This window comes from Sinohyriopsis cumingii, chromosome 6 (assembly GCF_028554795.1).
Source record: "Sinohyriopsis cumingii isolate HCF-2022 chromosome 6, ASM2855479v2, whole genome shotgun sequence".
NCBI classification, from domain to species: Eukaryota; Metazoa; Mollusca; class Bivalvia; order Unionida; family Unionidae; genus Sinohyriopsis; species Sinohyriopsis cumingii.
The window spans coordinates 94,961,506-94,977,840 of NC_142966.1; the positions used below are offsets into that span (position 1 = coordinate 94,961,506).

The window sequence follows — 16,335 nt, forward strand, 5'->3', positions numbered from 1 at the left end:
ATTTCATATTACATAGTTTGCAATGCAGATGATCTAGTACCAAACGGAACAAATCTATAGTGTGTCCTATATTAGGCAAAACCTGGGTGCTGTGTCATAAACTAACCATGTAACATTTTATCTGCCATTACAAATTGACTTTTGCAGATAAATGCATCATTTTGGATAAATCGACTTAGTTACAACTCTTATCTTAAGTGCATTGTATAATTGTACAAATAGTTACAAAATCAACATAAAATATATCATAAAATATTATTGGTATATAAATAATAGGCATACTGTAAATATTTTAATTGTTCACCGCTTGCCAAAACCGGAAACAGGTTTAAACATGTAAACTTGCAAGTGGTGAATATACTGCCGAGCTCTTCAATGCTGTCATTTTAGTTTTAAATATGGCACATGCATATGTAGTCACTGCACATGTCTAAACTATACATTTATGCTTAAGTTCCGTTAAATTTGTAGATTTTTTTCTGAAGTAACCAAAATGGCAGCTCAAGAATTGTCAAAGACATTTGACGAGATGGAGTCTGAGGATCTCAGCTTGGAGACTTCGGTCCCAACCGATCTAACACTCTCCCCTGAAAGAAGCGATCGCGACGAAGAGAGACGTGAAAGAAGAACGAAAATTACAAAGCAGTTGATTGAAAGAAAACAGCTGCTACATGATTTGCAGCTTGTTAGGATAGAACTGTCAAAGAAAAATCTTGCCATGGAAAATATGAAGGCAGAATCGTTGCAACGGGTAGAAGAATTAGAAGAAAAATTGCAAGATGCATTACATCAGAAGCAAATACTACAAGCAAGGTTAGAGTCTCAGTTGACTATACAACAGGATGAAGCTAGGAGACGGCAGGAACTTATTAAAAATGAATTGGAGGAAGTACGTCAAAAACAGAGGCAGCTTGAAGGGACAAATGAAAGGTGAAGTTGGTAGGGTTGTCCTTTGTTTAGGTCATGCGAATAGGACAGTTTTTATAGCCATGTAATCTGAGTTCATTTATTATATAGCTGAAGTAGAGCACATTGTGTTTAACCTTCATGAGATTATCACATTTATTTTTACATTTTTGAATTATGAATATTTTGTATTTGTCTTATTTTATGTACTTGAAGTAGCTGTACTCCATCTCATTGAAAAATCAGCCTCAGTGATGTAAAAGCTTGAAATCTCAACTTGCATTTTTCACAGTTAACTTGCATTTTGCAAACATATGCAGGGATGGTCCTGGCTTTTAAAAAGCTGTCGCAAAAAAAATCGCCAACCTCAATATTTTGTCGCCAATTTTCAAAAAGTGTCGCCAAAACAAGTAGTGTACATTTTTCCAAGTGTTAATTTAGTCTATTAATGTAACAGGCAATGAAAATTACAAAAGATGGGTTAGTTAATACTTTAATTACAACAAGCATTAACAAAATGTTACAAAGTGTTACATGAAGATCCGTCGCGATTTTAGGGCTGCCCACTTGTTGAATGCAGTTTCAAAGTCTAATTTTTCACATCTGTACATGCTGATTCTCATTAAATTCTCGAGAGATGAGATGCAGAGCTTATTTCTGATGTCAGTTTTTATGAGGTTCATCATACGGAATCCACGTTCACAGTCTACAGTGCTGACAGGTGACACCAGTAGTCTCTCAGCAGCCCCCCCCCCCCCCCCATGGCTAGCTTCCCAAAGCTTGTAGCGAATTGCTTCCTAACTCCCAAGAATGATCACTGAATGCTGTATAAATTTTCTCGACAAGAAAAATAGGATCTCCGTTCCCACGAATGAAACTTACACGAGTCAACACCTGGCAATACTGGACCGTATATATAAGCATAAATTCACACCCGATTTAGGGATTCTTTCACTCCTGTATTTTGAGAAATAAATAATTATTATTAATTATGCAAAACTGTTTTTTTTTTTTTTTTTTTGCTATTTCTTGTTGCGGAGTTTAAGTCTCTGCAGCCGTAACACGAGACTGATGGCAAAAGGAAAAGATCAATGAGTAAAATGCTGCACTGGCGACAGATGTAATTGTGATTGAGATTTTTTCCATTTGTTTTGTATTTATACACAGTAGTCGGTACTTCAAAGGTTATCAGTTTTCTATGAAGGTTCAGCAAAACTATTGTATTGGTATATGTATTAAAAAAAAAAAAACAGAAGGATTAGCCATACAGTTAATTGTATCTGTTCTATTCGCGTCTTCAGAAGTCGGTCAGTTGTAGGTATAGTGCGGTAGCATGATTGACTATATCGCAGCATACAGTCCTCAGCCCAAATGTCAGCATAAGCAGATTATGATGTAACAATGCACTGTAAAGATGGGGTTGTCAATAAGAACAAAGGATCGTTTGTGTAACAGATTGATTCCAATGCATTGCTTTGTCAAGTTTGTGGCTTCCTTTCGTTCTGCCTTTTAATTTATCCAGTCCAAATCCATGATTGTATGTACAAATTAAATAACCAAAAAGTGTCGCCAAAAAAATCGCCAGATGGGATATTTTTGTCGCCAATAAGGAAAAAAAATCACAATTTGCGACATTGGCGAAGCCCAGGACGATCCCTGATATGGACATTATATTTGACCCCTGATGTGCACATGTACATATTTACAATTCAACCATGAAGAAACTTGTTTTACTAACACAGATAGGAAATAAATATTCAGAGGTCTCACTAGAATTTTAAAACAAGGAGTAAAGGACTCCTATTTGTCATAAATAGCAGTCCCAACAGCGAAAGCTGCAATCCTCTTCCAGAGGCTTATTGGGCATACTTAAATTAGCTTAATGTCCAGATGAGAGAACTGGGGTTGCCATTGAGTTAATTTTCCAGATTCTTTATACCACTGACATATAGCTCTTGTTTATTCATCAGAGTGGGACTGAAATTTGCCAGTCCAAGGAAAGGTGTTATTCCAAATAATAAGCTAGGCATCACACTTTCTGACACTTGCCTACAGTTCCATCTGAACTGTCAGTTCTGAATCTCGTTACAATCTTCATCAACTTGCCATTTAACCCCAAAGTACTTATCCAAGTGTGAAAACAGCATATTGTCTCTGTCTCAGTGTGTCTTGATTTGGAAGTCACATGCACTACTTATTTGGCTACAATTGAAAACAAAAACCATATTAAAGGCTAAAGTTGTTCATTTGATTTACTCTTGTAATGACCACATGTACATATCTGGGTCTTTGTGCCTCTGAATTCAGTCACTGTAAATATCAGCACATTTTTCCACCAATGAGCACCTAGTTGAAGCATTTGAATTTGTCCCCAGCTATTGCATCATGTTCATTAGATGTACTCTTATACTGACAACATATGCATCTGGAGGCCACTGAATTTTGTTGTTTTAAATATCAGCACAGCTGAAATGATCAAGTAATCAACATATTTTCCCACTTAGCAGGTGGTTAAAGCATGACTGGCAAACCCAGATAAACAATTTGCATCCAGATACGCACGATGAAGTGTTTCCAAGACCTAAGATATTGATATTTTATCCTAACATTCGTATTAGGACTATGCAAGAATTGTAAATAGTATAACTCTTGAGATTTGTTTGACAGGTGTGTTTGGAAATAAAGGTGCTCATTTTAAGCAGTTAGCCACCTGGGAATGTTAAGTCCCGTAAGTGGCATTTATCATCTATTGTTTATGTGATTATTATATGAAACTGATATATATATATATATATATATATATATATATATATATATATATATATATATATATATATATATATATATATATATATCAGAGGTCTTGGAAATGCTTAATTACCTGTATTTGGATGCCAGTTTTTTTTCCTGGGACTCAGAAATTCACCCATGCAGGATTCCTCAGAACACATGCAGATAGCTGGGCGGCAAATTTAAAGCTTTGCCAGTCCTACTTTAACCACCTACAGAATGTGAGAATGTGTTGATTAATTGATCATTTTATCTGTGCTTCTATTTACAATGACAGAATTCAGTGGTTAAAAGTACCTCAGATGTGCCTGCTGTATTTAAAAGATGTCATCAAAAGAACATGATGCAATAGCTGGGTGGTAAGTTCAAAGACTGGGTAGGAACATGTGCTGATATTTACAGTGACTAAATTGAGAGGCATAAAGACCCAGAAATGTACATGTGGTTATTATAAGAGTACATCAGAACTTTAGCTTCCATTATTGTGTTCATTTCTGGTTGTAGCCAAATAAATAGTACATGCAGCCTTGAAATCAAGACACATCAAGACTTGGACAAGATGTCGTTTGCAAATTTGGATAAGTATTTTGGGGTTAAACAGCAAACTGACAAAGATTTGAATGAGATTCAGCAGAGTGCTAAAGTTCATAGAACTGATAGTTTGAATGGGGTAGTAGCCAAGTGTAAGAAAGTGTGTGATGCCTGGCTTAGTGTTTGGAATAAGACCATTACTTGGATTGACAACATTCAGTCTCACCCTGAAGGACGAAGAAGAGTTACACTGCTATCTGGCTATTCTGCACATTCAGTATTGGTGCAAAACGCATACCAAATTTGACCGATTGACAAAAATAAGATTCTGCAATGCTTACCAGTTGAAAAGTGGCAATTGTCACCAGAACATTCTGTTCAAAATAATACTAATTTTGGACAAATGGGATACCACTCCTATGTTTTCATGACTCGCAATATGGCGGCCTATTCTGCACATGGCTTTGAAAAGATGTAATGTTTATGCATCAGGCTATGGAAATGAAACGCATTACTTTGGACTTTTTCTGTCAGAATTTCAGCCAATGATCTAGGTCATGTTTATAGCTGGTTTTACAGAATTCAGTGTAACAATGCCACTAAATGGCAAGAGCTATTGAGCAAACTTAACCGTTTTTGTAAAAAAAAATAAGTAAAAGTTCATTATTATTTTATTAACAAATAAGCTATTATGTTGAAAGAGAAACAACAGTGAATAGGATATAATGTGTTTACAACTTCACATTTATGAGGAAAATAAATTACTAAAGAATTTAGAAACAGACTATATGCTTTCTTGACAAATTGGATAGCAGGTGATAAAGTAGGAGTGGGACAACTTGCAAAATTAGAAACTTGGATTAAGATACAGCATTGTTCAAAGGTAAATAATTCTATCATTTAAATAATGTATTTATTTGTATGATACTAAAAGATAAATATTAAATAGGTTTTTCTGGGTCACAAGTTTAAGAAGGTCATGGATTGGGTGTTGAAGTTTACTTTTAGAAATCACATTTTTATGCTAATTTAGAATAGAAATGTGGGTTGTAATTGTACACTTTATGAATATCACTTTCCTTAATTAAAGAACGATCAATTTGTCTTGATACAAATAGGATTTTAAACCAAAACAACGTGATCCAATGTTTACAGAAATGACGTATTGTTGTGCAGAATTTCAAGATGCACAGAATAGGTTGACATGGTTGTACATGTCAGTGTTATAAAGAATGTGGAAATTAAACTCGATGGCAACCAATAGTTCTTCTAATCTGCAAAGTTCAAAAAATTTTGGGAGGGGACTCTGACTGCAACTTTTGTTGGTGGGACTCGTGTTTTTACCAAAATGGGAGTCCTGGTCTCCTAGTTTTAAAACCCTAGTGAGACCTAATATGTTTACTGTATGGAAGATAATTAAATGGATAAAAAATGTGTTCTCAAATCATTCTCAGAAGTTGGCTTATCAGAGGTTGTTTAGATGCATGTTGCTAATTTTAAGGTAAACTTTGAATGACATGGAAGTTGAAGCATACATGTGAGTGGATATAATTTCGTTATACAATACAAAGAGGGAATTCATTGATATTTCATTGAATTAGCAGTTTTACCTTGTTTTCTCATTGGATGGATGCTTAAAGTTGTATTATCTTTAAGAGGAAATGTACGTTATTGTATCTTACAAATTTAAATTAAGCCAACAATCCTCAGATGTTGGCGGATTTTTCAATTAAATGTCTTTTTACATAAATGTGTCCCCATCTCTTTCTCTCTTATAAAAATCAATTTCCAAAACCCTTATCTCTTTATCCATTTATTCATTTGTTTATATGTGATCTTCTAACCAAATTTACATTGGAACCCATGTTTTACTCATCTATGTATCTATCTATATGAACTATTGTGATATATCTTTTTGGATATTATTGACATATGGTTTTAAGGTGCAAAGAAAGATAAAATGTAAACAAGTTCCATGATTGTAAAATGAATACAATGCAATTTCCTTAACAGATTCAATATTTCTTACCATTTTTTTTTCACTATATAATATTTTGTTATCATAATTTTGGGCAAGTTCAAAATTCCCAAGGGCAAGCCGAATTTTCAAGTTAGCATGCCCTTGGTAAGCTGACTTTGAACATTTTTGTAAAGCCATGTATAGTAACATTTTATATCAAATTGTCATTGGCTCTCTATCCATCATATCAGACTAGTTTCTGTCCCTTTTTGACCTTACTAATTTCCCTCTCAGAGCATTCATATAATATAATAGAGTTGTCACACTGATCCTCTCTACAAATGTCCTGGCAGAAACCACAATACTGTAAACTGAAATTTAAAAAAAGATAAATAAACATCAGGATACCTTTCCTCATTGCTTTTTTATGATCGCCTCAACATTTGATAGCAACCAATATTGTTTTATTAAATAAAGGCAAAGCCAAAATATAGCATGCATAACTGACTGACTTCTTCTAACATTTGTATGTTGATTGAGATTATGTGATACCTTGGAGATTTCTCACATAGCATTTATATATTCTTAGTTTGTGCAGATGTTTCCAAACTATATTTAAATGTATTGCTCTCTTTTTTTCATCAAATTAATTCAATTTTGTTCCATTTTTATATGTATAAAATATTGATTTGTTTATTCCAAACCATATGGCTGATTTTAAACAGGGATACAGTATTTGCAGGAAGGTAGCTATCAGGACCAGTCTTATTAGTTTGATTTGGGATCCCTTTTGCTGCTTTTTGTTCTTCTAATGTTCAATAACATTCTGATTTTCATAGATTTTTGGGTGGCAACAGATTTTTGACATCCGTATTTTGATATGCATTGTCATAAGACCACACTTCAAGTGTGATGCTGTACTAGCCTTTATGAATCATTTCATTTGACTTTTTAGGCTGCAAGAAAAAGCAGGAAATGTTCGCCGCTCTCTACGGGATCTGGAACTGTCTGAAGAAAGATATTATGAGTTGAGAGGAATGGCTGAAGAAGATTTGTCCCTTAGAGATTTTGTTGCTGTAATTTGATTGCTACTTTCACATTTTTCTTTAAGTGCTGTGTTTTTAGTTTATTGCATGAATAAAAGCATGGGTAAGCTTCTATTATTTTAGTTGATAATATGGAGTGATAGTATTGGTAAGCATCTTTACTTCTTAAAGGTGATAAATACTTACCACATTATTCATCTCAGTATAACAATAGAAGCTATATAAGTAAAATGATAACCAATTGCCAAGACACTGTGAGATAAATATTAAAATGCCTTCAAGCTTGAGCTCTATCGTAAAATGCATCGTTTCAGCATGGCATCACTTCAAAAAGCAAGTTTTGAAAAGCCTTGTATTGAGAAAACTTAAGTGGAATTGGTTCTAATTGAACCTTGGTCATTGTTTTCAGTGTTAGAAGAAATTGTTATATTATACTATCTATCTCTCTCTCTCTCTCTCTCTCTCTCTCTATATATATATATATATATATATATATATATATATATATATATATATATATATATATATATATATATATATATATATATATATGCCCAACTGCAGACATTGTAGTGAGAGGTATGCTATCACATACATACATACATACATACATATATACATAAGAGTACAAAGGCATCTTTATGATTTATTTTGTAGATGCTGGGCCTTAAGTAAAACTAACATTCACAAATTTGTTGATTCGTGTAGCTGAAGAATGTACACACATTTTGAATTTAATAATAATATTTTCATAAAGTAAAATTTGACTGTAGCAGATTTTACTTCATTCTTCATTTCTCATGCAACCAAATATGACTAGCTACTTTTAAAATGTATTTCAGCTGAAAATGTATGAGGCTGTGAAACCATTAGAAACAGAGATAGAGCAGCTGCGAATGATGCAAAAATCATCAGATGATGTAGAGAAGAGCTTGACAAGACAAGTCATTAATCTGCAGCAGGTAGAACAATCAACTTTAAGTAGTAGCCAGTTTTCATCTCATGTTTGCTTGAATGAGTAGCTCTGACAGTTTTAAAGGTTACATTTTGGTTCAGTGCTGATTTTCCATTTGCATAAAGTGACATTCAGCTCCAATTAGCCTTACGTACTGGAGATAGAGCAGTGAGAAACAAAATTCGAAGGGGGCAGAGTATTTTTTCTTGTTATGCCCTGCCATGAATGCAAAAGTGGGATTGTGCATTAGCCTTTTCTGTCCATTGATACAGCAAGCTAAAAGTTGGTAATGTTGACATGGTTTTGGCATTTATGTCAGTTTCTTTGGCACAGTTGGCCACAGAGGCAGGCAGTAATAGTTGTTGAGTCTTGATGAGTACAAATCCACCATACTAAGGGTTGTTCCATTAAAAAAATACACGGGACCCAGGGAAGGCACTTTTAAAGTGGGCTACCCACCCATTGATGCAATTTAAAATTTCTTATCATTTTAATACGAACACTATGAAATCAAAGTACCCTGGCATATATTTTTTTTAAAAACTGCCTTCCCTGTTACCATGTATGTTTAAATAGAACAGCCCTAATGTTTGAGTGTTATGTAATGGTGGATATTTTTAAATAAACTATCCAATCATCATAGAACTTCCTGAAACTTGGTGGAGGATTTTGCAAGGTCCCTCTTGATGTGAGTGTGCTGCTTGGCACAAGTGAAAGTCATAACTGAGATATTCATGGAATTTGGCATACATCCATACCAAGGGGAGATCATTCTGCCTGACCACCACCTTCGTGAGCAGATAACTTGTAGCTTATTTTAGCTAAAAGTGTTATTTTGTGGGGCTGGATTTGCGAAGTAGTAGATCTCCTATGGTATTATGTTTTGGTAAGTATTCTCAAAGATACGTTTTACTTTTAAAAAATTGGTATTTTGATGCATGTCATCCATTTCAAGATGACTCAATGTTAATTGTTGAATAATTAGATAAAATAAGTGTTCACAAGTGTTTAATTTGTTTGTATCAATAAGTTGTCACAGAATAGCTCTCATTGCTCTCTCTCTCTCTCTCTCTCTCTCAATCTAGCTATTTCCAAACCTTTTTTTTAAAACCTTTTTTCTGTATATTGCTACAACTCTATGTCCTTAAACTAAGTAACAGAAAGAATGAAAACCAACAAGTTTTGTACAATTAAACAAATAATTTATTTCCTTAGAATGCAAAGTGAAAATTTAAATGAACTTACATTATTGTGAATTAATCCCAGATGGTCCTTAAATTTTTTATCACATGACCAGTGTATAAAGTTCAAACTGAATTCCAGTGGTATAATATTGAATATGTTGATGTGTCTTATGTCTTAAATGTAGTAATGTGCCAGTGGCCAGAAGTGTGATGATGTGCTAATAGCCTTTTGATGTATCACAATAATATAATCTAGAAATGTTTTTATCTGAATTCAGTATAACTCCAGTTAATGTTTCTGTCGAAAAATATTATTGATAAGTGCTTTGTATTTTCAGTGACTAATAATTTGAATAAATACTCAAGATGTTAAGATGAGAATGAGTACTTTCTCAAGTAAACAACATTATATAAAAAGTTAAGACACAAAACTAGAACCATGATGAGGGTTTAAAGTTCATTTCTACAACATTCTAAGTTGTCAACAAGATATATCTATTACTAAAGTTATAATAAGGAACATGGCAAACATAAGGTACAGCAGGTTTTTCCATGGGGGAATTCCAATGTTGTTGACTCAAATTAAGAAAAACATGTTTCCTTCAATTGATAATGATACTATTTAATCTGTTCTCACAGAGAAATATTAGCTATGTATTATGTTGTTTACAAAAGTAATGTTCTTCGCCAGGTACACATTTAACTTGATTTTGGACAAGGTCATGTACAAAATAAAAATATATTTAACATATAATCATTTAGAAAATCCATCAAACAACACAAATTAAATAATCATATCAATATCTGCATTCTAACTGTGTAATCTTCATAAATATCAACATGTACATATCTGCATTTTCTCTTCTAAGTACATTCCAACTCTGTCTATTTTATGTATCTACCTTCATGTATTATTTACATATATATTTTTGATAACTTTCATTTTGGGTATGTATTATTAAGGTACTAAAAGAGATGAAAGAAAATAAAAGTTCAAATAAATATAATGCAGTTTCTTTAAAATATACCACATGTTGGTTTATTTTATTGTTAATATGTGTAAATCCCTTGAGTCATATAACACCCCTAGCAGTTGAATTACATTTTTCCAAGAGAGATAGATTATGTTGATAACTCTTAAAGTCACTAAATGTTTACTAAACTTGTAAGCAGTAAGAAAGAGTGTTGGCTTGCAGGCCAGTTGTTCTAAACATCTTCTAAAATTTTGTACAGAAAAGGGAGTTAGTGGGTGATGAATAGAGTGGTCTAGGATTGAAATCTGGTATTCCCAAAGGAATCAAAATATTGGACAAATTATGAACTGCTTTTCTTAGTAATTGGCCATTGAAGGGGCACATGTTTAGATCATGTGTAAGTGTAGTTACCTATTTTGCAGTCAGATTTTATGGCAAAGTACACATTGACTTATTGTAAATAGGAGTCATTGAGAAATCAGTTTGTGCAAATGGTCAGAAAGCTTATAATTTGGTTGACCTATAAGCAATATATGCAGTATTAAAATCCTAGCTTGGATATGTGGAAATACTATGCAGACAGATGGGGTTTTTTTTGGTGGCTTTATGAGGACGCTTATGATTACAGAAAATGGTGAAGAAAGTGATGTATGTGCTTGAGACTGAAATATTACTTGGGAACTGTTCCCATAAATACTGTACATTTATGTCACTGCAAGTATTCCTGTACATACATGAAAAGCTTGATACTGAAATATTATTTGGGCACTATAAATACTGTATGTTTATTTCACTGCAAATATTCCTGTATACATGAAAAATACTGTTGATCTTGCCTGTATACATGAAAAATATTGTTGATCTTGACATCCCAATTCACTTCGATTTTTTCTTAATTTTTAGTATTTGGGGATGGGGCAGTTTCATGCTTTAAGTTTATATTAGGAGTATGATGGAAACAAAAGTCACATTCAGGCTATCAGCTACTTTTATTTAACATAACTTAGAAGTATTTAGGATGACAAACAAAGTGCACATACAGTGTCTGTGACGTTGTATATATATATATATATATATATATATATATATATATATATATATATATATATATATATATGACAGCCTAATGAGTTTTCTCAGTAAAATCTTCTTTTCAGTAAGTTTTTCATTATGAAACTTAAACACTTACTTCACTTAGAGGAAATGGGCACATGGTCCCAATATTTTAAATTTTAGATGCAACCCATGTCCTATTTTGTCGTATCTCATCATATTATTTAGCTCTTAAGAGTAATACTGTTGTATTTCATGGAATAACCACACAAAAGTAAGACAGACAATCATTAAACAGTGGCTGCAGGCAAGGAATATTGTTTCATATGGATATTGAAGACAAATGTTATAGGTCTTAAAAATATTATGGGAATGAATTAATAGTGTCTTGATGAACATCAGCATTCAACCATCATTGGAACCAATTTTGTGAATAATCCAAAAGTAAGAAGGAATAGTGTGTGTTTTAACTCACCTGGCCATATGATTGAAACATGTTTTAACTCACCTGGCCATAGGATTGATACATGTTTTAACTCACCTGGCCTTAGGATTGATACATGTTTTAACTCACCTGGCCATAGGATTGATACATGTTTTAACTCACCTGGCCATAGGATTGATACATGTTTTAACTCACCTGGCCATAGGATTGATACATGTTTTAACTCACCTGGCCTTAGGATTGATATATGTTTTAACTCACTTAACCATAGGATTGAAACATGTTTTAAATCACCTGGCCCTAGGATTGATACATGTATTAACTCACCTGGCCATAGGATTAATATATGTTTTAACTCACCTGGCCATATGATTGAAACATGTTTTAACTCACCTGGCCATAGGATTGAAACATGTTTTAACTCACCTGGCCATATAATTGGTACATGTTTTAACTCACCTGATCATAGGGATTGATCCATATGAGGGTTTGAACTCGTATGGAAACCATATTTGTTATCTGATTTTGATCAAACATGGAATATATGTATATCAGCATGAAGGTCTCAGACAAGCTCAGTAATGAGTTAGATCCATGCAGACCAGTAAGATGATCTTGCATCTGATTGGCTACCACTCAGGAATCTATATTTTTGATCTGATTTGTATCAAACTTGAAATATTGTCTTGTATCATCAAGATCTTGGTTAAAAATTTATTAATGAGATCCACACAATTTGATGTAAACTTGGATCTGATTGGTGGACCTTGTTATCACTCATAAAAGCAATGTTTGTAATATGACTTTGATCAAGCCTGGACTGTAAGCTTCAGTGATGAGTGAGATCAGTGCATATTAATGATGTGATCTTGCATCTGATTTACTTGACTTCTTACCCTCTTAGAGACCTGTTTTTCAGATGACTTTAATTACAAGCAAAACTGTGCGTATTAATTATGCATTCATCTTTAGATATTTTTTTTTATCAGGATATAATAAGATAGGTAAATTCAGCATGATATAAACTTGGGAGATAGTTTACATGCATGTGTTATTTTATTACTACATAATCCTGCTGAGTGAAATGGTTAATAGTCAAGTTGTATAATCCCGGTGAGCAATCTTGTTTTGTTATTAAGTGCTTAAAGTAAATCATACTGTCATTATCCATTAAATTTTTAGTATTGGCATCTGTTTAGGTATCATTCCTAAACTACTCATTGAGGGATTCCATACATATCTGACAGTTTTTTTTGTGAAGTATGATAACAAAATGGTATTTTATATTTTTAATAGGAATTAGAAATTTGACTACCTTTTCCTCTCACATTAATTTGATCCACTTGTACTTTCAGCCATATTAAGAGAGATATTTAAGATTTCTTTTATTTGATAATAAATGTCTGATTTGCATTGCAGAAATTGGATGATGAGAGACAAGTTCATGGTGAACTAAGAGTAAAATACCAGAAGTTGACACTGGACTATGCTGATGCTAAGTCTCAAGTCAAGCAAGACAATTATAAAGTTGAAAACTATGACAAAGTCAAAAGGTTGGTCATTAAGTAGCTTTTGTACTTTATTTAAACCAGACAAAAATACTTTTTTCAGTTGTTTCTTTCCCTGTCAGTTCGTACTTTTGTCCCCCTTTACCACAACTTGCAATCAGCATGGCTTATTAATTATTCATCTCATTTTTGGCCAATATATAAAAATTACATGAAAGGTGCCTTTTGAAAGTTTTGTCATTTTTCCTGCATTGTTTCTAAAAATGGGAATGGACATTTCGGGTTACACATCATCATCGGTTCCATTTCTACCATCTGATCAGCTTAAGGGCAAAGCAGTTTATTCCAACAGCTCACTAAATAACCCACACTGATCGTGGAAACTTTTGTGCAAGCTTACTGTGGCATGGCATTCATGATTTTGTGTGCACAGTTCAAGTTTAGTTGATTTTAGATTTTTCCTGTTCCATTTGCTTGTGACCATCATTAGTTCTGAGCCCATTGTATACATATGCGTGTGTTTGCTGGTATCCTCTTCAATAACACAGTTGATGTTATTACTTTCATTTTAAGATTTGACTTTTGACAGCCTTTACTAGCTAGCAAAGCGCTATAAGCATTAATTATATTATGGTGCTAGTTGGTAATTCATTTTCATGGTAAATCTAGATCTTTCTGTTGCAGACTTGGTCTGCGTGTCTCTTTACTATGGGCTGAAGCAAAATACTAGATTTTCTGTTTGAATATTTGTGACATGTATCAAATGTGAACTCATCATTTAAATAAAAATAAATGACATTTTAAGGGTTTTGAGTAAAGAAATTCTTTTGGATTTAGACGAATAAGCCTCTGAGTTACTTCTTGACCTAAATGCATTTAATGTTTAGAAATAAATTGTATACACAGTAATGTTGGTCACAATCGCACAAATCAACCTCCTATGCAACTTAAACTAAGGGCCATAAAACTGAAGACTTTGCAAGTCCTACCTCATTTGACCTCATCATGGCTCTTACCAGAGAAGGGAAGATCATCACATAAAAAACACATGGGTACTTCTCAGCAGCAACAACCTTTTTTGCCAGGTGCAAAAAGGTGTATATGATCTGTCCAGTGCATTGCTATTTACTTGGTATTTCACAAGTTCCTTCACTTCACATACTGTGGGGCATTTCTCCAATTCAGAACATTTTCAATCAGCCTCAGTCTCCAAGAATTCTTACTGATCACAATCCCATCCACCCTTATCTGAAAATACAAGCATCCATATTTTTGGTTTTACTCAAGATTAAATTTGTAAACCTCTGGGATATATGTGATCACCTGTGGGATAAGGGGAGGTAATCTAAAGTAACTGATATAAAGATGGAAAGACTTTTTCATCTTTCAGGGAAGCATGGATTCAGAGTTAACTGAGGTTATTTTCTAATGTTAATGTGACAGGGTATGTATTTTCAGAGGAACATAATTTACTAAATAATTTACCATTACCTTTACCATGGCATACGTTTTGAGTGGCTAAACATATTGTGGTAGAGTTACGACTTTTGATCTTAAATTTTTTACTGTTATCATTTGTTTCCAGTTTTCACTTGAGTTTGACAATCACTGGGTGTGTAGCTTATTTTACACATTCAACCATTTTCACACTATGCTACAGCAAAATAAGAAAATGATACTTTTTGTTTCACCTTAGTTGATCACTTTCTTGATGGCATCTGTGTCATTTGCATATTTGTTGGCACAGTCATCAGTGTTAATTTTTACATTTGTTTCCAGTTTTCTCACAACGTTAATACACATTTATGAAATTTAATTGATATATTGATCATGGTAAGTAAACTAGAAAAAGGAGTTCACAGTGACCTTCTTTTTCTCTAGTGATTTTGATAGGACTTTTTACCAAGCAGAGTAGGGAAGATAGCATTTCACAGAATTTATTTACAAGTTAATACAAATTGATACTAAAGTCATTCCTGTGGTTTTTATTCATTTACTACGTGGTCAGTGAGAGGGATAACTATGAGAGGGATCAGTTGGACATACATAGGCAGTACTCAGTGCTAGAAGCAGCCCACCAAACCCTTCAGAAGGAAAGAGATGATCTGAATCGAGAGGTAACAGTTAAATATATGTACATGGTTCTTGTCAAACCTGCATTAGTCAGCAGATATTGAGGAAAAGGTATCTTAAGTTTTCTAGGGAAATGACATTGTTGGCAATGGTGGCAACATTGTTTGGAAGGTTTCGTCTTAGAGATCAGTATTAGTCATTTATAGAGAAAGCACTTGATAGTGTAGTTTTCTGACATCACAGTAACTTTCTGAGATGATTGTATAGTTTTCTGACATCATGGAGTAACTTTCTGACATGATAGTGTAGTTTTCTGACACCATAGAGTAATTTTCTGATGATGTAGTTTTCTGACATAGTGTAGTTTTCTGACGTAGTGTTCTTTTCTGACATTACAGTGTAGCTTTCTGACATTATGTAGTAACTTTCTGACATGATAATGTAGTTTTCTGACATGATAGTGTAGTTTTATGACATCACAGAGTAACTTTCTGATGATGTAGTTTTATGACTTTATAGAGTAGCTTTCTGATAATATATTTTCCTGACGTAGTGTTCTTTTCTGACATTATAGTGAAGCTTTCTGACATTATAGAGTAGTTTGCTGACATTATAGAGTAGTTTTCTCACATTATAGTGTAAATTTCTGACTAGTTTTCTGACATTATTATGTAGTTTTCTGGCATCATATTGTTGCTTGCTTACATCATGTTATGTAGAACTCTTGTTTATGGTTGACACTGATGCAAGGGATATATATATATATATATATATATATATATATATATATATATATATATATATATATATATATATATATATATATATATATATATATATATATGTATATATAATTTCATTTCAGATAATATTACTCATGCAAGAGTTGTTACCATTTTGTTTTACTTAT

At 33.2% G+C, this 16,335-nt stretch overlaps 1 protein-coding gene across 1 annotated transcript in view; it reads left to right on the forward strand.

The window, feature by feature from the left end:
- The first annotated feature begins 322 nt into the window (after positions 1-322).
- LOC149797471 (progesterone-induced-blocking factor 1-like) overlaps positions 323-16,335 on the forward strand; it is a 66,349-nt gene continuing 50,336 nt past the window's right edge. The window contains exons 1-5 of the mRNA XM_089962281.1: positions 323-930; positions 7,143-7,263; positions 8,076-8,195; positions 13,264-13,397; positions 15,361-15,469. Of these exons, the coding sequence (XP_089818407.1) occupies positions 494-930; positions 7,143-7,263; positions 8,076-8,195; positions 13,264-13,397; positions 15,361-15,469 (921 nt within the window). The 5' untranslated portion in view covers positions 323-493. The remainder of the gene's footprint in view (positions 931-7,142; positions 7,264-8,075; positions 8,196-13,263; positions 13,398-15,360; positions 15,470-16,335) is intronic.